Source organism: Mus caroli, chromosome 15 (genome assembly GCF_900094665.2).
Source record: "Mus caroli chromosome 15, CAROLI_EIJ_v1.1, whole genome shotgun sequence".
Classification (NCBI taxonomy): Eukaryota; Metazoa; Chordata; class Mammalia; order Rodentia; family Muridae; genus Mus; species Mus caroli.
Window position 1 is genome coordinate 52936439 of NC_034584.1, and position 22608 is coordinate 52959046.

At 41.8% G+C, this 22608-nt stretch overlaps 1 protein-coding gene across 5 annotated transcripts in view; it reads right to left on the minus strand.

The window, feature by feature from the left end:
• Positions 1-22605, minus strand: part of Tatdn1 (TatD DNase domain containing 1) — a 31374-nt gene extending 8769 nt beyond the window's left edge. Inside the window, exons 1-9 of one of the 5 annotated variants that reach the window (XM_021182991.2) lie at positions 22546-22605; positions 17441-17506; positions 15191-15240; positions 12593-12732; positions 10062-10205; positions 9931-9973; positions 3121-3206; positions 2997-3037; positions 408-484 (exon numbers count right to left, since the gene is read on the minus strand). In XM_021182991.2, coding sequence (XP_021038650.1) covers positions 408-484; positions 2997-3037; positions 3121-3206; positions 9931-9973; positions 10062-10203 — 389 coding nt within the window. In that variant the 5' untranslated portion in view covers positions 10204-10205; positions 12593-12732; positions 15191-15240; positions 17441-17506; positions 22546-22605. Of the gene's footprint in view, positions 1-407; positions 485-2996; positions 3038-3120; positions 3207-9930; positions 9974-10061; positions 10206-12592; positions 12733-15190; positions 15241-17440; positions 17507-19091; positions 20538-22545 lie in introns of those variants that run through there. The other 4 variants (XM_021182988.2, XM_029469595.1, XM_029469596.1 and 1 more) reach the window with 4 other exon arrangements.
• Between the last annotated feature and the right edge of the window lie 3 nt (positions 22606-22608).

The following is a 22608-nucleotide window of genomic DNA, read 5'->3' on the forward strand; positions in this document are numbered from 1 at the left end:
TGAGCCAGAGGACAGGTTCTCACACTCAGGGTAACATTACACCTGCTTCCTAACTTCTGTGGCCTAAGAAATACACACGTGACTGCCCTAGAATATTCTTTTCCCAAGGCCAGCATGTGTACTGCATCACATACAATGCTGTGAATACATATCTGTGAACAGCACAAGACAAACTGGATTGCTGAAGACCTGCTGACTTCAACACACGTTGTTTCCATTATCAGAACACAGCATAATAATGTGTAATGACTGAAAACCATCTCCTATTCAATTTATTCATAAGTAGTTACTAAAATTCCCAAAGATCAATGCAGAACATACAAACTGTAATAAAAATAAAGTCTTAACAAGACAACTTAAAGAATCTGATAACAATTAAGGAAAACCAAAACAGTATGAGAACGTACCAACCATTAAATCCTATATAAAGGTCCAAGTCAATCAAAGCAGCTGCTGCTTCCTTCGTGCCGTCAAACGAATGGACCTAGGGATATATACATACAGTTTTATTATACTAGCATCTGTCTGCTTTCTGAGCAAAGCCATATATATATGTATATATATATATACACACACACACATACATACATATATGTCTATATACATTGTGTGTGTGTGTGTGTTGTTTCACAGGCCTTTAATGTGGTAGCACCTACAATGTTTTTCTTTCAAGCCAGACTTGATAATCACAATCTCATTATTTCTGGTGACACAAAGCAAGAAGTTATCTGCCTAAGGTTTCTCTGCAGCTAGGTGTATCTCTACATCACCTTCCCTGCAGAGTTCTGACAATCCCGCTGCACTTCTCTTTCAGAGGACACTTTTCTTTTAGAAATGATTAATCAGCAAGAGTGGTGAGAACATGGCTTTTAAACTGCCAGCTGTGGCCTGGAGGGATGACTCAGCAGTTAAGAGTGCTTGCTGCTTTTGCAGAGGAGTTCAGTTCCCAGCACCCACACTGAGCATCTCCAGGGGATTGGATGCCTGCTTCTGGCCTTAGTGTGTGAAAGGGGGGTAGGGGGGACAGAGACAGGGAGACAGAGACGGTGGGGGGAACTTATGTACAAGAAACAATAAAAGTAAAAGAAATTTTTAAAAAAGCAGTTGTTACACTATCCACATCAGTTAAACAGGCAGAAAGGACTGAGACCTTATTTTCTCCTGCTTTAGGTATATGTGTGTAATCAAAACCAATAACTAACAGGAGGGCTCATTTAGCAATGAACTCACATCACTGCCCATGGATAACTATGTTATACAGCTGCTAGCAAGATTTGTAACACCAAGCAGAAGAATTCCTTGGAAAATACACATGGGTCAGCAACTGGCAGGGTGACTCACTAGGTAAAGGTGCTAAGCCCTCAACATTTCCAGTGAACAACAACAATGAAAAATCCCTTCACTAATATGAAGGTAATTTAAAGTGTGATCTCTTATACACTAATTCAGAGAACTACATATAGTACTTTATTTAGCAACTTATTTTATTAAAGCCAAATATTTTGGTTGCTTTTGCTGTTCCTGGTATTATCTTTTTGAAATGACAGACTCATCCAAGTAAAGACTTACTTAGAAATAAAGAGGAGTGAGCAGTGCAGTCTAGAATGACAACCCATGCCGTCAGTAATGCCCAGGACATTAATTAAAGCCTTTCTCAATTCCTAAGTATAGCTGCTAAAGGGAAAATTACAGTCAGTAAACTCCAGAGGAGATGTGCACAGCATGAACATGACAGCAGTACAGAGCACAGCCCTATCACTAGTGGGATGTAGCACCAAGCAGAGCTAAGCCTAAAAAACGGACGGCAACGGTCAGCGAGATGATTGACTGGGTGAAGGTGCTAAGCCTGGTCAGTCCCGTGACCAACTCTGCAGTTATTCTCTGACCTCCACACGAACACCATGGCACATATGTGTACATGTACACACACACATTAAACATTAAAAAACACACATGCATTCCGCAACATTCCAAAAAGGAATATATATCATAAAAGTGTCCAAGCAAAGGAATGTATTACAGCAAAAATTTAGGGTTAGATCAACTTTCTTCCACTAACACATGGAACTGCAACCTAAATAACAATCTTTACTCCCAAAGGATGGTCACTGAACCTCTCCTGAAATTGTATATGAAATTTTGTGTACGTGAGCATTTTTAAAACATAGATTATCTACTCAAGTTCATGATCCAACTGACTAGAAGTCACTACCATGGCTGTCACAGTGCAGTGAGAGTAGAGAATATATATTGGAAATGTCTCAGGAGGAAGGACTGAAAGGACCACACGAGAAACATTTAAGAGGAGAATATATCACGGAGGATGAGCAATCATTAGAGGGAAGAGAGTGACTACCAGCTAGCAAATTAGGAAAGGAAACCTGGCCTGGCAGTGGTGGCACATGCCTTTAATCCCAGCACTCGGGAGGCAGAGGCAGGCGGATTTCTGAGTTCGAAGACAGCCTGGTCTACAGAGTTGAGTTCCCAGGACAGTCAGGGCAACACAGAGAAACCCTGTCTACAAACAAACAAACAAAAGGGCTGCACAGAGAGAGAAAAAAAAAAAAAAACCTAATTAATTAATTAAAACAAAATAAGAAAGAAAGAAAAAGAAAAAAAAAAAAAGAAAAAGAGAGAAAGAAAGGAAACCTGAAAGAAACAATGGACTAGTCTACGAGATGGTGAAAATCGGTGTGATTAAAGGAGAGCAGCGGAGGCCAGCTCTCAGGCTTACTGCACAGTGGGAGAAGAGGATTCCCATTTGTTTCTCCTAAGTAGAATTCAGTACTCATTCTTGTACTTTAAGCAAAATAAATGTAACTAAAAGTATTACTTGTTTGTACACCATCTTGCCCATAAATCTTAGAGCAAATTTACATGTGCTTCAACTGAGAAACTTGATCACTTTACTTTTGCTATCTGAATGACCTGAAGCCGACCTTAATAACAAAGACATTTTTATACAGCCCATATTTAAACAATTATCGTACACTTACCACTCCACCCACACACCGGTCTCTATTTCTTCTCATAATATCTGTGAATTAAAAAGAAAATTCAGGCAAGTGGCCTAACTGACTCATAGTTTTAAATTGTAATGATACTTCATTTTTAACTCACCTAAAAACTCAGTATGTGAATTGCGACAATGAAGAAACATTGGTAATTGTGTTTGTTCTGACAGTTCAAATTGTTTTTCAAAATATCTGCACAAAGCAAAAATATTGCCACACCAAAATTTTTATTTTAGCATGAAACATATATCAGATAATTTTTGAGTAAAGGAATTTTATTATCGGAAATGACAATATGGAAGCAGTGAATTCAGATATTAACAACACAAGCTTCTTTCCTGCCACTTAACTTTTAGAAAGGGATGCTTCATTTACCAGGATTACAAACTTTCACAATGCCCACTGGTGTTCTATGACTTTATTAACTAATGTTTGGGTTTTTAAATCACCTTTTCAGATTCTGCTGGGCTAGAATAAGCTGAAGTAATTTTGTTTTAGTTAAAGTGAGGACAGTTTGCAAGTTAGAAAACAAAACCTTGAAAGAAAAGATTAAGAAGTACTAGTAGTGGCGAGGGACATCGTCAGATGGGCAGAGTCCTTGCCAACATGCACAAAGCCCTGGGCTGAATCTCCAGCACCGCATGAAAGCAAGTGTGGTAGCTCAGGACTGTGATTTCAGCATCCTCGAGGTGAAGACACACATCACAAGTTTAAGGTGATCTTCAACTACCCAATTAGTTTGAGGACAACCAGGCCCACATGAAACCTGTTTCAAAACAAAAAACAAAACAAAAAAAACCCAAACCCCAAAACACAAGCACTAGCCACCCGTTCCATAGCCACTAAAGCAGTACATGGATGCCAACATCCAGTGTTGCCAACATCCAGTTGGCCGAGGCATCCCTTCCCCCTTAGGGACCAGACGAAAGACGCAAGACAGTATAGAATAGAGTTTATTCAGCATGGGGAGGGGAGTTATGAGGTCAGAAGAGGCAGAGAAAGGCAGAGAGAAGGGGGGAGTAGAGAAGTAGAGGCCGGCCATGGTCACCTGGAGAGAGGGGGGAAGGGAATGAGGAGCAAAGGGGAAAGAGGCAAGAGAACAAGAGAAAGAGAGAGAGGAGGGGCAAGCAGCCCCTTTTATAGTGGGCCAGGCCTACCTGGCTGTTGCCAGGTATCTGTGGGGGTAGAGTCCAGACAGAATACCAACAAATATGATCATATAGGTAGCTTCAGCCACACCTCAGGTAATGACCTCCATGTGGTCACCATGCACAACTCTGTGGCCCAGCCACATGACCAAGTCACAATTTTATAGAACCAAACAGTTCTATAAGAAAATAGCTTTCTGTCACAGAATAGCCAAAGATATAATTCTCTAAAATTATCAGAAGCATGCCGGGCAGTGGTGGCGCACACCTTTAATCCCAACACTCTGGAGACAGAGGCAGGCAGATGTCTTGAGTTTGAGGCCAGCCTGGTCTACAGAGTGAGGGCCAGGACAGCCAGGGCTACACAAAGAAACCCTGTCTTGAAAAACCAAAAATAAAATAAATAACATAAAGACATATGATGTGCCCTGAGAATTTTATGAAATTCAAAAAAAGAAAGATCCCTAAGCTAGATAGATATCATTAAGAGGTCATTGGGTGGATGAGTGGGGGGACAAAGGGAAGGCTATGGAGAGACAGCTCAGTGGTTAAGAGCAATGGTTCATTTAAGAAGCTGGGGGGGGGGTGGTAAGGTGGCTCAACAGGAAGGACACTTTCTGCATGGTGAAGAAAGGCTGGCACCTGAGTTCACCTCCCAGAGCCCACATCAAAGTAGGACTCAGGAACTATGTGCACGAAGTGGCCCTGGGACCACCACTCGCACAGCATGGCATGCATGCCCCCTCACAAAAATAAAAGAGGAATCTTAAGAAAGAAAATTTCCATGTGGCAAAACTAATCTAAGCACTCCAACAGTACAAACTGAGGATAACAGGTATATAACATCAAATAACTGGTATTTTAAAAAGGAAAACAAACAAAACCAGCCACCAAATAACAAGTTACAGAGCAAAACTGACAACTGTCGAAATTTCTTACATCTGTACATTTTATCAAAGCTCTATTTTCCTCCAGTTGAATCACTGCTTCCTGACAGCTTGGGTCAACACTAAGGACAGCTTGAAATGTCAGTGTCAGAGCAGCTGTTACTGGTGAGTACTGAGACGTGCCAAAACGCAGCGAGTGACACAGTAGCTGTGAGCCTCTCCCAGCTGGCTGACAGCCTGGGTGGCCTCGATCCTTTTCCAGAGAACCTTAAGTATCCCTGGAATCATTCTGAAATCTTGTCTGATAGCTGATTCTTAAAAAAGACCTACATAATATCAGTATTTTAAAGCCCCAAGAAAAATGCCCAGAGCAATCTTTCCTCCTACACGGGAGAACAGAACTCTGCCTGTGAAAGGAAGATGTGTACCAGGGCAGCAGGAGGCAGACTGCTAGGACTTCAAGACAGTCTTTCCATAACCGAGTCAGGCCGCCTCCTTGCTTCCATTCTTGGTCTTTAACAGGCACTTCTCAGGGATGGAGAATTGGCTCAGTGGTTAAGAGCACTAGGAGCTCTTGCATAGGAGCAGTATTTATTCAGTTCCCAGCACCCACATGGTGGTTCACAGCAATCTGTTACTGTGGCTACAGTGGATCTGTCACCCTCTTCTAACTCCCTTATACAGATGCACAGACACAGTGATATAATTTTTAAAGCATTTCTCAAAAGCCACTGCTAGTATTTTAGAAGCTCAATAACTTTTGAGCATTCAAGTCTGTCCAGACATGCCACCATGGGCTTTACCCATCAAATACTGAAGAGTGGTGGGCAGTGGCATCCTTATGCTGACAATGATGATGCTGAGCTGTATATGTAGACAGGCAGGAAATAGCAAAACTAAATCACATAGCAGGTCAGGCCTGCTCACCATGGACAGAAGACTTGAACCCCATTGAAGGTGTACCCACTTACCATTTCTCACACATGATACCTACTGGGCACTTGAAAAGGAAAAAAATGTGTTTTATAAAACCAACAAATCATATAGTAGGTTAATGGTTCCAAAATGCTACAAAAATGTAGATCGAAGCCAGGAATGGTGGTGAATGCCTTTAATCCCAGCACTCAGGACGCAGAGGCAAAGGATTTTAGCAAGTTTATGTATTGAGTTCCAGGCCAACCTGAGCTATAGGGAGATGGTGTCACAAAAAAAAAAAAAAAACAACAACAAAATTGGAAAACAGAAAGCACAGATGAGAGGACTGGGAGGTGGCTTGGTCGGCAGTGTGCTTGCTGTGCACTCAGGAGTTCCTGAGTTTGACCTCCAGCAAGCACATAAAAGAGAGCCCCAGGTCCCAGTGAGGGAGAGCTCCTGGGGAATGACACCAGGACTGACATCTGGCCTCCACATGCACACACATGCATGAGTGTGTGCACACATGCACACAAAGAACTGACCAAGATCTACATTCTTCTAACAATAAGTCCAACAGCAAGTATTAAATTACAGCCCTTTTATCCATATAGGAAACACAGAGAAAAGGAGACTTCTTCCTTATTAAACCTTTACTTGACACCAGTGCATAAGCCACTGTGTGCCTCTGGCACACTGGAAGACACTAATCTGCCACCCATCTTCAGGACACTCAGGTAAACATACTGAAGTGGATGGACACAGAAGAGGTTAGCCTATGCCAGGGGAAGCCAGGTGGGACAGGAATTCCCTGGGTTCCCTGGGTATCTGTCTCCGTGGCAGTGATCCAAATGAGATTATTACTACTTTAGACATTGTACTGGCTAATTTTGTGTCAACTTGACACAGCTGGAGTTATCACAGAGAAAGGAGCTTCAGTTGAGGAAATGCCTCCATGAGATCCAACTGTAAGGCATTTTCTCAATTAGTGATCAAGGGGGAAAGGCCCCTTGTGGGTGGGACCATCCCTGGGCTGGTAGTCTTGGGTTCTATAAGAGAGTAGGCTGAGCAAGCCAGGGGAGGCAAGGCAAGCCAGTAAAGAACATCCCTCCATGGCCTCTGCATCAGCTCCTGCTCCCTGACCTGTTTGAGTTCCAGTCCTGACTTCCTTTGGTGATGAACAGCAGCATGGAAGTGTAAGCTGAATAAACCCTTTCCTTCCCAACTTGCTTCTTGGTCATGATGTTTGTGCAGGAATAGAAACCCTGACTAAGACAAATTGGTACCAGCATAGTGGGGTATTCCTGTGACAACCTGACCATGTTTTGGGGAGGACTGTGGAAGGACTTTTGAACTTTGGGCTTGAAGATCCATTCGTTGTTAAGAGCTCTGTCAGATGTTGTGTAGGAGCTTGGAAGATAATGCTGAGAACAGTGCAGAAGATGGAGGCCTGGTTTGTGAAATTTCAGGGGGAAAATTAAAGACTCTCTTCAGGGCCATTGCTGTTTTTATTGTGAAGATTTTGTAGTTCTGGTTAGCTGGGGCTGAAAAATCAGCTGTGATTAACAAGATACCAGAACTACTAAAGCAAAAACTTTGCATTACTGGGACTATTGATCCTGGTTAGCTGGAGCTAAGAAATTAGCGGTGATTAAGAAGAGACCAGCATCGTTGAGGTGACACCTTCTGGGAAGTGTTTTCTGAAAGCACAAAGAGGCTGTGTTCCAGAGATAGGCAAGGTTGTACTCCTTCTGCAGTGGAACTTGGTAATGTGTAAGGGTCACCCAGGTGGTACTGGTTTTGAAGGCATGAAGGGGTCACACAGCAGCTCAGGCTCGGCACTGTGAGAGGCCATGGAAGGCCATTGGTGAAAGTGCAGCCTCAGTTGTAATTGAAGGCCCAGGACTGAAGGGGTCATGCAGTGTTTTGGAGATGCCAGTACCATGAGATGACCACCAAGAGCAGCAGCAGCAGTGGAGTACAGGCATCTGGAGCCCAGAGGACGATGTGTGTGCTACAAAGGGCATGGCTGGAGAAGTGACCCAAGCCCTTGGAGGAGCCCAGAAGATCGTGAGTTGGATCCCAGACGTTGGACGGTTGGAGATTGATTTTTGCTTTGATTGTGACTGTGCCCTGATATTCTCCCTCTTGAAGGAAGAAACTGTTTTAGTGGAACCCACANTTAAGAGACTTTTAATTTCAAAAAGACTTTGGATTTTAAAAGAGATGGATATTTTAAAGAGATTGAAATTTTAAGAATATGTAAAGACTCTGGGATGTTTAAAGTTATTTAGACCTTGGGGATGAATAGGAATGTAAGGGTTGAGGCTTACTAGTGATGTGTTTGTGTGTCAAGTTGACAAGGGGTCAATTGTACTGGCTAATTTTGTGTCAACTTGACACAGCTGGAGTTATCACAGAGAAAGGAGCTTCAGTTGAGGAAATGCCTCCATGAGATCCAACTGTAAGGCATTTTCTCAATTAGTGATCAAGGGGGAAAGGCCCCTTGTGGGTGGGACCATCCCTGGGCTGGTAGTCTTGGGTTCTATAAGAGAGTAGGCTGAGCAAGCCAGGGGAGGCAAGGCAAGCCAGTAAAGAACATCCCTCCATGGCCTCTGCATCAGCTCCTGCTCCCTGACCTGTTTGAGTTCCAGTCCTGACTTCCTTTGGTGATGAACAGCAGCATGGAAGTGTAAGCTGAATAAACCCTTTCCTTCCCAACTTGCTTCTTGGTCATGATGTTTGTGCAGGAATAGAAACCCTGACTAAGACAGACATTTTAAGATCTAAGTAAAAACTGCCAACTGATCTATCTTCTCAGTGTCCTCGGTGTAGTTTGTTCCTGAGAATCCTCTTTTGAGGAGACCTACATTATACTATCATCTTAGAAAGGCTTCCTAGACTGCCTTTAGACGGCTGTCCTTCTATCCCCTATCCATGACACTTTTTAAAACTTTAATGGTGGTGGTAGGAATGGAACACAATTAAGTCCTCAAGTGCATATACCTTCCTGATTGCACTTACTAGCCTACTACACTTTGGACTGTCTTATCAATAAAGGCCAAAGAAAGAAGCCTATCTCTTACCACTGAAGAGGCACTCAGCAACCACTTAGAGGATAAGCTGAGGTCACCTCTATTAGAAACTGGCCCTTGGACATCTGATGTGTGGCCCAGCATAATCTATACCCTGCTGTACAGACTGAGCTCTAACACTGACTGACGATGGAAGTTATCTTCAGAGCAGTAGACAGAACTCACACTTATCAGTACTTTCATGGATCCAAAAGCTGAGTCTGCAATATTCAGGCTGCATTGGAGAGTCACTTTTAACTTATTCTAGAAGAAAAGCCACATGGGAAGACATGCTGTGAAGCTCTGCAACAGCACCTGTCCTGTACCGAGGCTTGCCCGTCTGTGGCTCAGAGGGCTCACTCTGGTCCAGGCAGACATGGCAGTGCAAAGATGGCCTGAGAAGCCGGTAAAGACAATGTCCCAGTGCAAATCTGATTTTTCCAGGTTAGGTGAACTGATTACCTGGTGTTCAAGAGGCAGAGCTCATAACATCTCTAACAAGTATGATATGGGAAGTCCCTCAGGTGGCACAGATGCCAACCCCCACCCCCAAGATGACAAGATTTATTAAGAGATAATTTGATCTGGATTCTTATGTAGTTTCCATAAGAAACTACAGTGGACCAAGGGTAGATAGTTTGTGCATAGATACACCTGTTGCCACCCCTCCCCCAAGTCTATATAACATAAAATGCATCCCTCTGTTTCACCATTCAAATCATATCCACCGGCTAATCAGTTGGGGATTATCATTACATGCAAACATGTGTGAACTTTGTTTCACTTAACTTTTGATATCTTCCAGGGAAAACAAAAACACCTTAGTATCTAAACCTACATGTTCAATTGATATTACTTTGAAAAAATAAAAATCAAAGTCAACAAATTTCCTTACTTGAGTTGAGTATCTTTGGGACAAAACTGAAGTCGGTCAAAATCTTTAAAAGATAAAGAATAATAATTACTAAGGATTTGAACATAAGTAGTTTTTTCAAGATAATGTTAAGTGATGAGGTTGGCACTTACCAAGTCCACATTCCCCTATTGCAACAACTTTTCCTTTGTTGTTCTCAGCAAGGTTCAGCAGCCCTGCTAAGTACTGATCAGGGCTACCCTTCTCAAACTCATCACATCTCGTGGGGTGACACCCCACTGTACTGAAAAACATGTCTAGCAAAAACAAAACAAAATAAAACCACATTTTAGGGTTATTTTCAGAATATTTTTCATTTATGTTAATATTTAACATATAAAAATGAGTAAATGAAGTAATTTCAACTGATTTGGAGTTACAAACAATCCAAACTTGCAGAATTATGTATGTCATTCAAACATTTTAAAAATAAGTTAAAAGTGGAATACGCATATAAAAACTGAGTTCCTGTATTAATAAAATAATCAACTCAACTCTTTCCAAAGCTAGCCATTTATCAAGCATCTTTTGTTTTTGTTTTTTTGTTTGTTTGTTTTTTTAAGACAGGGTTTCTCTGTGTAACAGAGCCCTGGCTGTTCTAGACTGTCTTTGTAGATCAGGCTGGCCTTGAATTCACAGAGATCCACCTGCCTCTGCCTCTGCGCCATGACACCCAGCTGTGAAATGATTTCTTAAAGTAACCTAATTTTATCTTTTATATTTACTGTTAACATGGTAATACAATTCATGTATTTACTATAACAACCACTATGTACCTCCATTAAAAAGGTTCACAGTAGAGACTGGAAAAGTGCCCATTGTTCTTGCAGATGATTGGAGTTTGGTTCCTGTGTCAGACACTGCCTGTAACTGCGTCTCCACAGGGATCTGACATCTATGGCTTCTGTGGGCACTTGCACTCATGTTTATAACCTACTGACACACACACATGCGCGCGCTCGTGCATGTGTACCAGAAGAATTATTTTAAAATTTTTAAAAGGCTAATAGTAGGAATGGCTTAAAGAGCATGAAAGGGGAATCTCTTTTGCTAATAAACGAACCAAATCTCACTATTGGAAGCCAGACTTTAGCTTTAATAGTGAGGCACACACACCAGGAGGGCTGGGAGAATGGGCCAATGTGAGTGCTTGGCTCTTCTATGCACCATGCACAGCATCCTGGGTTGGTTCTCTAAAAAAATAAGAGGTTTTTGGTTTCATTTTGTTTTAGAAGTTCAACAGGTACCTGCTACTGAACCCACGGAAGGTAGAAAGCCTTCCTCAGGCTTTTACACAGGTAACAGGAAGCAGTAGACAGCTCTTTTAAAAAAGAAGAGGAAGAAAAACAATAATAAAGACGGGGGACGGGTTTTCAAACCACAGCTGTTAGAGATTATAAAGTATGGAAGAAAATCTTCCTTTGTACTTTAAAAAGTCCTGGGAAGATGATCATTTTCATGATTTGAACATTAGGAGTTAATGTAGCCTGAACAGAAGCATGCATTTTATAAAGATTGCTATAAAAACAGCTTTTGGTAAGATTTTAGGAAAAAAAAAAAAAGAAAGAAAAGAAACACAGCTGTATTTTGAAAAGACTATGTGGAATGCCTAATCTCTAGGTGTCTAGCAAAGTATGCATACAAAAAAGTTATCTGAATGTCAAATAAGCTTTTAGGAGTTTAAATAAGCATGAAATGTCTGAGCGTGAAGTAGCACCCAGAGAGCAGCATATTTTAATTTTGTTAGTGTGTGTTGAGGACTGTGCCCATGGAGACCAGAAGAAGATGCCACATTCCCTGAGCTGCTGGGTGCTGGGAACTGAACTGGAGTCCTCTGCAAGAACAGCAAGTGCTCCTTACTGCTGAGCCAGCTCTCTAGCCCTAACAGTGGAATATTATATTATATTATATTATTAACTAATTATTTTTTATTTAAACAATTTTTTATTAGATATTTTCTTCATTTACAATTCAAATGCTATCCCGAAAGTCCCTTATACCCTCCCCCAACCCTACTCCCTAACCTACTCACTCCTGCCTCCTGGCCCTGGCATTCCCCTGTATTGGGGCATAGAATCTTTGCAAGACCAAGGGCCTCTCCTCCCACTGATGGCCGACTAGGCCATCTTCTGCTACATATGCAGCTAGAGACACAAGCTCCGGGGGTACTGGTTAGTTCATATTGTTGTTCCACCTATAGGGTTATAGACCCCTTCAGCTCCTTGGGTACTTTCTCTAGCTCCTCCACTGGGGGACCTGTGATCCATCCAATAGATGACTGTGAGCATCCACTTCTGTATTTGCCAGGTATTGGCATAGCCTCAAGAGACAGCTATAGCAGGGTCCTGTCAGCAAACTAACAATGATCCTTCTCAATTTAAGTTAAAAGATTTTAAATAAAAATAATTCCTATCAAACATTAAAATATGCACATAGAAGCTACACTAGAACGACTAAAAGATAAATTATGTATGTGGGTAACTTTACTATTATTTTCTGAAATAACAATCATGCTAAATATTATAAGATTTTATCAAACATCTGATATACCAAAGACTACTCTAAACTTTGTTATCTTAAGCACGTTCCACTGAAACCAGTCTATATTCCTGTCATTTCTATGTCAGGCTCACTGTATTTGTACCTTAAGCAGTTCTGAGAAAGACTTCTTCATAATTATGTAATTCACATTTGTTTTGGTAAAAGGAATAAGAGGGTACCATTTGTTTGTGCCAACTGCAGTGCATCTTTACTGTCTTGGAGACTTCCACCTGTGATCATAAACTGAAATGGCAAAAAGGAAAAGAAGCTGACTTCCAGGGACCAAACTCCTTCCTCCAGTTCACCGCAGGGTGCTGGCCCCACTACCGCTCCTTTATGTTCATGAGGAACATCAACTCCACACAGTGCTACCTGATTTCTGTCCACACACACCCTCTCACAAGATTCCTGTGTTACATAATAACACGCATTTACATGTTTGTCTCTTTTAGCGACAAGGTCTAGGTCTCTTGAGGATGCAATTTATATGTTATAGAACAGCTAAGGACCTGCCTAGTCAAAATTCTGTTCACTGAAATAAGTGACCATGAAAATCAGTAACTGGCGTGTTGATTGGGAGGTGAAACTACTTGTGGAAGGGTACCAAAAGGCTTTTCATCTTTTCACTTTCATCCAAGCTCAAGTGTACAGGGAGGTCAGCCAGATACTAGCCGATGTACAGTGTCACAACAGACTGACCCCGGAAACAGGCATGGGAATGCAGCGGTCTTCTCAGTCATTCAGAAACTTGGCAGAATGTAACATAATCCCTTGCCGCTAAGGTTTGTTTGGAAAATAGGTATTTTTCATTAAAATATACTGTTTATGTTATAGTTTATCATTTCTGAAATGAGTTGATATTTACAATATTTCTGCTTTAATTCCTAGAATAACATATATAATGCATACAACCCACAAAAAAAGCTTTTTAGAGGGCTGGCCATATCCTACACAAAGCAGAGGGTTCTAAGGACAAAAGCTGGTACATTAGTGTCGTGATGGAGGAATTCACGGCTCTGGAGAAGTCAGCATGCTCCAGACAGCCATTAGAGTCATTCAGTGGTTAGAATGCCACCTTTACTAATCTGTCAGACATAATTAAAGAACCTAGTGCTGTGTAAGGTACTTTCTAAAGGTGATTTAAGGACTGATTATTATCTTTTAAAACATACTTCTGAGTGTTTCTAAGCTAAAGTAAAGATAGTTCATTGTAGGTACACACCAAAGAGAACGCACACAAAACAAAGGTGGGATTGTGTGTGAGGAACAGATACTGTCATACAGCGACATAGGATGACCAGCTACTGAGAGTGACCAGCCACTGAGCGTCTACACAGGGAATATACAGTCACTACTAAAATTTCAAATGCACATAAAATATAAGATTTAAGAAAAATGTAAGATATCAGAAAAACTATTCTTTACTAACCTTACCTAAGTCTCAAAAACTACACCAGCTACCCACATAAAGAACTTCAATACTGTAGAACAGTTTCTAACCAAATCCACTTACATTCTCTCTCCCTGTCCAGATAACCTGAGAAAGGCAGGCAAGGCTAGGCCTTCATGGGCTTCCCTCCCGGCATGCGTCTCCTGACCTGGCAGTGGGGATGCCATCACATACATCACGAAGGCTTACCCATAGCAGCTTTTTCTTTAATCCTCACCACGATGTTCTCACACACTTCTAAAATATCCACTGTTTATGGATGAGAAGCTGAGATCTGGAATACCCCAGGTTTCAAAGCTATGAAGGAGGAAGCTGGGGCTGGAAGCCAAGTTTGTGATGCCAAAATCATACTTCTAATTATACACCATAACTGCTGGTAATGAGCTCAGTAGGTCCAAGTGAACTCTGCCCCTTCCTATTATTTCTGTCTATCCTTTACGTGTGAGAGTGTGTGTGAGTGTGTGTGTGTGTGTGCACTCAGTTATAACTGAGGAAAGTACTCCTGCTGACATGGGGAAGGTCGGAGCCTGATCCTTCAGTGTCTGCAGAAGAAACATTAGATCAAGTGATCCATCACGAGGGAGTGAACATATGACTAAAAGTTCATGCAACTTTGATCCTTTCTCACTGCTTTTGAATAATCAATATATAGGGTTAGAGACCGCAGCGTTTATTTAACTAGCATCACGTTTTAGAACTGAGTGTGTTTAACTTAGAAGCAATAGCTACAAAGTGAATTGATACTATGCTATAGAATATAACTTTATTTCTCAGATGTGTGAGCTTACCTACCATTTTTAAAACCAATTTTAAAAAATACTTACTTGAAGAATTTGGCTTAAGCTAGTTAATGTTCAATTTCTTATTAGAACTCTAAAAACTTGTAAGCCTTTTATTACTGTTAAAACTAAGGAGTTTTCTTAGTTATCTAATGGTATACCCACAGCTAACTCTGGTAATGCATGCATGTGTTTTGATAACTATTTCCAACGCATGAGATTATAACATTTATGGAAGGCTGTCTTTAAGAGTAGCATGTGTTATAGTTTTATTTTTTCTGTCACACTTTGTCACATTTCTGATGACATACCTGAGGACTGTACAACCTATCTGTGACAGAACATGCATTTCTATTACACACAGGACAGAAGTGAGTGTGTGCCGGTGGCTGTCACTGTTACTGTGTGTCATTTTAACTAACACTTATTTTAAAAACAAAGAAATTCGACAATAACAAAATTCAGATGTTACCTTTTTAACACCAATCTGGATAGCTCTCTCTATTACATCTTGTAAGTCATCTGTGTAAGAAAAATCACATATTAAGAAAAGCTAGTAAATATAGAGATATCTATAATTATGCATGCATAATTTTTATCTCTCCTTAAAGTAAAAATGCACAAAAATAATCATGTACTAAAACACAGCCTAATCAGTGCTAGTTACTTGTAAAATAGTGAAACTAGATTTGTAAAACCTTAAAAAAACATAAAACAAGAAACTGAATAGTTAATAATTAATTTAATTGTACTTTTACTTTGTTGAACAAAAAAGGAGAAAATGACAGAAGTCAGGAGGTCCACATTAAAGATGAACTCAATGGCTACAATAGATGTATGTGCCTTCTATCCAAACTTGTATTTGTATATGAAAGTGTACATGCCCGTCTGTCTGTCTGTGTCCATGTCCGTCCGTCTATCCGTGCATGTGTGTGTGTGCCCGTCCGTCCGTGTGTCTGTGTGTCTGTCTGCCCATCTGTGTGTGTGGTGTTTTCTTCTATCACTGTGGCTTATATAACTGATGCTCTCACTGATCCTGGAGCCCACTGCGTCAGATGACTGGCTGACAGCCAGCCCCTGGGAGCCTCGAGTTTCTTTGTCATCCACTGGGGTTAGACTCATGCTGCTGCTCTTAGCTTTAACATGTGCTGGGGATCCACACTCAGAACTTCATGCTTTGAACAACAAGTCCTTTACACTGAGCTATCTTCCAACACACTGTTAGGGCCAGAAACATAATGGGCAACAAAATAAAATACAAAAACTCCATTATGAATGTCATACTTCAGTTTCAGAGTAAATGGAAATAAAATTCAAATTCTATTTACATATACATAATAAAAATAATATACAAAAATAACTGGAATTCAAAAGACAAAACTCACCTTAGTTAACTTATACTGAGCATAGCATGTATGCCAGATTAGAAACTGCAGTAGTAGTGATAATTGACTACTGCATAACTTATGTCATAACATAAACACACATGCATACATACATGCTACAACACAGCATGAAATCTAAGCCCTAAAAAGGCAAGAAAAGCAGAGGTAATTTACTCAACGGTTACTTTATTGTATAAGTAACACATAAAACTAGCATCCAAACGTCTAAAATCTGTAAGAGTAAGTTTTACAGAGAGCCCTGGGAAAGCATGTGTTTTTCTTGTTTCCTGTGTTCAGGAAAGCCAGCTAGAGAAGCCTGGCATGGTCAGGTGCTGACTCAGCTCTCTGTGGTGTGGAACTCTTTCACCCTCCCTATTTGCATGTCCATAGAACATAGGCACTGTTCCCAGGCAGTGTGCACAGACACATCTATTGCAGACATCCTGCCTTTAAAATTCAGTGTCACCACTATTTCCTGCTTAGTCACCTCTCAGCTAACGCAACAGCCCAGTGGGCAGCACTTGTCTATGCTCACATCAGTTCCTGGGCTGATTCTTAGGACTGGAGAGGAAAATGAACTTATATGATAATACAAGCCACTTGCTTCTGGTGAAGCCTACACTTAAAGTACAATATCCGGTCCCACCTATACACTGGGCCTCTAAGTAGATACTGATGGAAAGAGTAGGGAAGACAGGGAGACAACAGCACACCACACTTTGTCCTTGGCTGAAAACATTTTCTTCCTTTCTAAAAGATTTATTTTTATTTTTTAATTCTCTCTCTCTTTCTGTCTCTGTGTGTGTGTGTGACACGTTGCTATATGAACATGAATGCACATGCTGTCAGAAGCCAGAAAAGGGCATCAGAGGCTTTGGAGTTGGGGTTATAGGCAGCTGTGAGCTGCCCACTGTCAGTAGGTTCAGGGAACTAAACTCAGGTCCTTTGTAAGAGCAGTAGTCCTCTTAACTACTGAGCCATCAAGTTTAAGAACTTGATAAGCTGATGTTCATAGGAAGTAATCGTTGGGTTCCATGCCTGTTGTTCAAAACAACGGTTTGCCAATGGGGCTTGACTGACTGAGTTCATTGTTTTGTCTGACATATGATGATGAGAGTTTTGCTTTGTTTTTTTAAAAATAAGTTCTCACTATGTAGCCCAGGCTGGCCTCTAACTTGCTATTCTCCTTCCTCTACCTTCTGAATGCTGGGTTTTAGATTCTCCCTCAGCTGCACAGAGTCCTTTAAGATTTCACTTTTAAGAGTGAATTGTGCTTTCCAAGATCTTGTAGCAGAGTTCATCTTCACAGAAGTCACTTTAGTAAAAGAGACATTCACCTTGATGCTTCTGCACCCCCCTATAAATTCCTCTGAACATAGGATCTGTCAGGTTGATGCCAATATCTGTGGAAACCAAAAGCAAAAGAGGTAGTCATTAAAATAAAATTTACTCAAAATATCTCTAAACAAGCTTTTCATTCACACATTCTATAATCTAAGCAGTATCAATTGGCTGGCCGATTCTTGGCAGCTCCATGATAGACCTGTGGGACACAGGAGGACTGAGATGTGATTTCTGCTCTCTAAAGACTCATGGCAGAAGTGAGTCTTTAAACACTCAGAAGGGAATGGGGCAGACCCATGCATAGGCAATTGTGGAGACAATGAGGGGGATAGGAAAGTTCATTGGGGAACCAAATTAAAATGTATCATATACACATATGAAGTTGTCAATAAATTTCTCAAAATTCTGAAAACATAAAACTACTGTTATGAGACACAGAAAATTCTACCAGAGTTTGGTAGCTGACTCAGAAGGGGATCCCAGGAAGAAATAATTCAGAACTGAATGTCGCAGGATGAGTTAGAGTCACCCAGTGTGGTGGTCTGAATGAGAACGACCCTATAGGGTCAGGTGGTGGAACTGTTTCGGGGGATTAGGAGGTGTGGCTTTGTAGGAGGTACGTCATGGAGTGGGCTTTGAGGTTTCAAAAGACCATGCCACCACTCTTTACTTGGAAGAGGCAGCACAGTGGAGCCAGCACTGGTGCTGGGGGTGTGTGTATGAGCCAACCCCAAGGGCACGAGTGTGGGAAAACTTGTCTGCCATGGGGTGATGCCCCCAACTCTCCCATATCTAGCAGCCTGCTGCCACGATTCCCACCATGATGGTAAGTTGCCTTGGTCATGGTGCCTGTTCCCAGCAATAGAAAAGTAACTAAGTCAGCAAGCCTCCTGGGTATGAAATAGAATAATTCATCAGGAAATTGAAGGTTTTGTAGTTGCTAAGGAGAAGCACAGGAAAGGGTTTAGGTAGAAAGGACAGATCAATTATGACACACACTTATGTTAAAAATACTGGATTCAATATAATGCCTGATGATTTGTAATCAAAGGCAAGACTTACATTGAAGATATGTCACTCAGGAATACTGGAAGCTGGGATGTGAAGGGAGCAACAGAAGTTAGAGTCTCATTTGAAAACTAGGAAAAGCTTATGTGCAGTGGAGACAGACCGAGATGGTGATGAGAGTGGAGATGTAGATAAACTACTTCCTTATTCACCAACTACACCTGGGGGCTGACTTTGTCAGATGCTGTGTGTCAGGATGTGCTGCTCCAACAGTATGACAGACTGTGAGACCTAGTCAGGAGTTTGGATAACCCAAGAGATAGTGAAGAGAGAATTCTAGGCTGTTGCAGGATATTTGATTGGACCTGAGATTGTGTTGTTTATTGGAAAAACCTGTTTTTAGTTGTGCTGTGGTGGCTTAGCCTTAGCACACACCAATCCCTCTGGCTAGAATACAATCACTCTCTTAATGCACACCTTTAATCCCAAACAATGAAGATAAATGTAGTTTGTAGAAGGAAGCACCCGTGTTTAAAGTGATGTCTAATTGAGTGGCAGACAAAGTGACGAATCAGAGGAAGAACCACCATTCCCTTGATAAACTAAGGACAGCCTCCTCTTCACGGTCCACCTTACCAAGTTGAATGGCAAAAAACTTCTGTCCTTCCACGCCATGTGAATCACATCGGTTTCCTCTAAGACCTTCTCCAAGTCTCCCACAGAAAATGCTGTCAGACAGAAGCCACTTCCTCATCAGCCCACCCACCAGAAACATCTGTGGAAATACCACAATAACTCAGCACTCCGATACAGAGGAGCCAAAGAAAAGTTCAAATAAATTGACTGGACATAGTTCTATCTATGAACAAGGCCCATAAAGTACAATACCATGAAATGACTACAATTACTCAGAGATGGAATAAAGTGAGCTTTGGAGTCAGAATTCTTGCCACTGCCAGTAATTAGTGAAGGATCTTGGTCCCTGCTGAGCCTCCATTGTCTTCTTGGTGGATGAGCAGAATTTTCCCTGTGGCAACAGTAACACTGGCAGGCAGTCACCATGTCCTGATGGAGGAGTCAGACACTGGCAAGCCCTGCTATTTAGGACAGTAGTGTCTCCACTTCATTAATGTTTAAAAATAGCTGTCTTTAATTAAAAAAAAAAAAAAACTACTGGTATCAATGAGTTGATTTTTCAAAACAAAGTGGGAAAGCATTTGTTCTGTTGCTCTCTAACAGAAAGCAGTATCTGCAAACTGTTTGGGCTTAGTGAATCTTGTCAAGGCACTGTCACCTATGATTTAGGAACACGGAGAGACTGTAAACAAGGGATTTAAAATAGCATTGGACGTTATTAGCCTTGAGATATAATTTCAAGGTTATAAAGTTTCAATAACTAGAGAACAAGGAACTCACACCACTGTTCAGCAAAAACACAAATTCGAAAGGTCAGACAAGCAGCCCAGTTTCTTCAGCAAGTCAGTGCCAAAAAATACTTAAATGAGCCACAAAAGGATGCCACAGCAGAGGAGTCAACTCCTTCCTGTGGCCACTGTCTGTCGTCTTGCTAAAGGTGTTACTGTGACACAGGGCCTCATCATGCAGAACAAGACTCTGCCTCTGGCCCGAAGTGCTGAAGTTACAGGTGAGCACTGCCTTACTTGGCTTCATTGCCTATTTGGTTAGTCCCTATACTAGTAATGGTTGAACATTTTAAATTGTTTTCTTTTAAAGCAACAGAATATTCCTCTACTTGTGAAAATTATTAAAAAGAACAATTCAGGGGCTGGGAAGATGGTTCTGCAGTTAAGGGTATTTGCTGCTTTTCCAGAGGGCCCAGCTTTGGTTCCAGTATCCATATCAGATGGCTCCCAATTGCCAGTGACTCTAGGAGCTTCTGGGCACCTGGCTCCCTCTTCTGGCCTTTCCAGGTATCTATCTGCACACATACCCACTCCCATATGGCTAAAATAAATCAACTTTTAAGTTTAATATTCAATGTCCATAAAACTTTATTGGGTCATGGACAAAATGAGTTGTTTATATACTAAGTCTGCTTTCAAATAACAAGGTGTAAGACAAAAAGGAAAAAAAAAAAAAAAAACCAAAACTGCATTCTCTGCCACAATCTCAGATCTACAACATTAAATATATTTTAAATTGTATTATAACATTGCAAGTAACAAACCTTCATTCCAGCCGGGCAGTGGTGGCGCACGCCTTTAATCCCAGCACTTGGGAGGCAGAGGCAGGTGGATTTCTGAGTTCAAGGACAGCCTGGTCTACAGAGTGAGTTCAGGACAGCCAGGACTACAGAGAAACCCTGCCTCAAAAACAACAACAAAAACCCTTCATTCCTCTTTTTAATATATATTATTGCTCCACAAAATAAGGTTTCCTCACTTATTCTGTAAGTCTGTGTGAGCCCTTCTCTTTAATTCTTTGGATAAGCATCCAAGAACCTGGAAACGCCCAGCGTAGACTCTAACAACCAGGAACAGGGACAGTATGAGGTGAGGAGTGAAGGCTCTTGTGCCCTCTCCAGGACATACCACTTCCTAGCATCAAGAACCCAGAACACCTAACCTTCACTTCAGGCTTTCTCATAGAGTTTTTGAAAAACCTGCTAACATTCTCCCCACGTTTGCTTTGACTGGCCATAGGACTCATGTCTCTGGTGTAAAAACTAACTCAGGACTAGATTTCTCACAACTCCAAATTTATATACAGTGTCTTGGGAAAATATATTGCTTAAGGTGTCGCTCAGATTTTACAGTATAACCTTAAACCACTCTCCTGATTCCACTTCTGAGTGCTCGGACGATGTCTCTATTTGGATGTCCTTTAACTCACGAATGGACCTAATCCATTAGATCCAGATGGCCTAGGTATTTTTTTTGTTTTGTTTTGTTTTGTTTTTCGAGACAGGGTTTCTCTGTATAGCTCTGGCTGTCCTGGAACTCACTTTGTAGACCAGGCTGGCCTCGAACTCAGAAATCCGCCTGCCTCTGCCTCCCAAGTGCTGGGATTAAAGGCGTGCGCCACCACGCCCTGCTGGCTTAGGTATTTCTTAACCTGCCATCTTTGGGTGTTCACTTCCCACAACAGGCATGAACAGTCAGTGCTAAATGCTATGCACAACCATTCCATTTCTCCTTTTCTATTCTTTTCCCTGTTTGCAAAACCTGAAATACTTCCATGCGTCCCCTTATCTGCCACAAAATCTACAAAACGACTATCAGGGTAACCTCCTCCCTGTCACTTTCCACCCTTAAGTAGCGGGAAAGTCCACAAAGACGAAGTTCATGCTGAGACTACCCACATCGGTATCCCAGAAGGCAAGACTCTTTCCGAACAACTGGCACTCAAAGATTTGCTGAAAAGCCTTCATTGGAACGCCACTCCCTATAGAAGTGAAATTTAAGTAATCGAGACTTTTGGGTTCCAAGTTATCCTTCCAACCTGCCTCTTACAATGTCCCCCATTTTGAATCCTTGCCGCACTCTCCAGCTGTCAGATGTATCGTGGAACTTGCGAGGTGACACAATTTGCCACCCCCTCCCGTCTGTGGACTCCCATGTCTAGATGGCTTGTGAGCAGGACTTGGCCACATTCCCAGGACTCAATGTCAAGCCTCCCAGAGTTGTCTGTGGTATGAAGGGATGATTGAGTGAACCGGGACCTTGGAGGGACTGTCAGGCCGGCCATGAAGAAGAGTTCACGAAAGACAGAAGAAAAGTGATTGGCTTGGGGGGGGGGGGGGCGGTGCTTTTTCCTTTTTGAGTGATGGGAGGACTCAGGGACTAGCCCATGCTAGGCGATCAGTCTACGGCTGACGCACACCCCACACCTATTCCTCTCTTTCCAGTTGAATTAAACACACAAAAAAGCACAAGTCACAATGATTCATAGCCCGTGAATGCTCATAAATGAACATGCACTAGGGAAACCACCCTCCAGCAAGAACCAGATCAGTTATTGCCAGCACGCGAGGCCTCCGGGCATCTTCCGTGCTCTGGAAAGGCCATGCCGCGAAGAGGGGACCCGGGACGGTCAGCGAGGCTCACGACCAAGGAAAGCCTGCCCTTACCCACGAACTTGAAGAGACTCATGACGGCGCGGCAGGCTCCTCCCAGCGAAAAGTGGAAGTGGC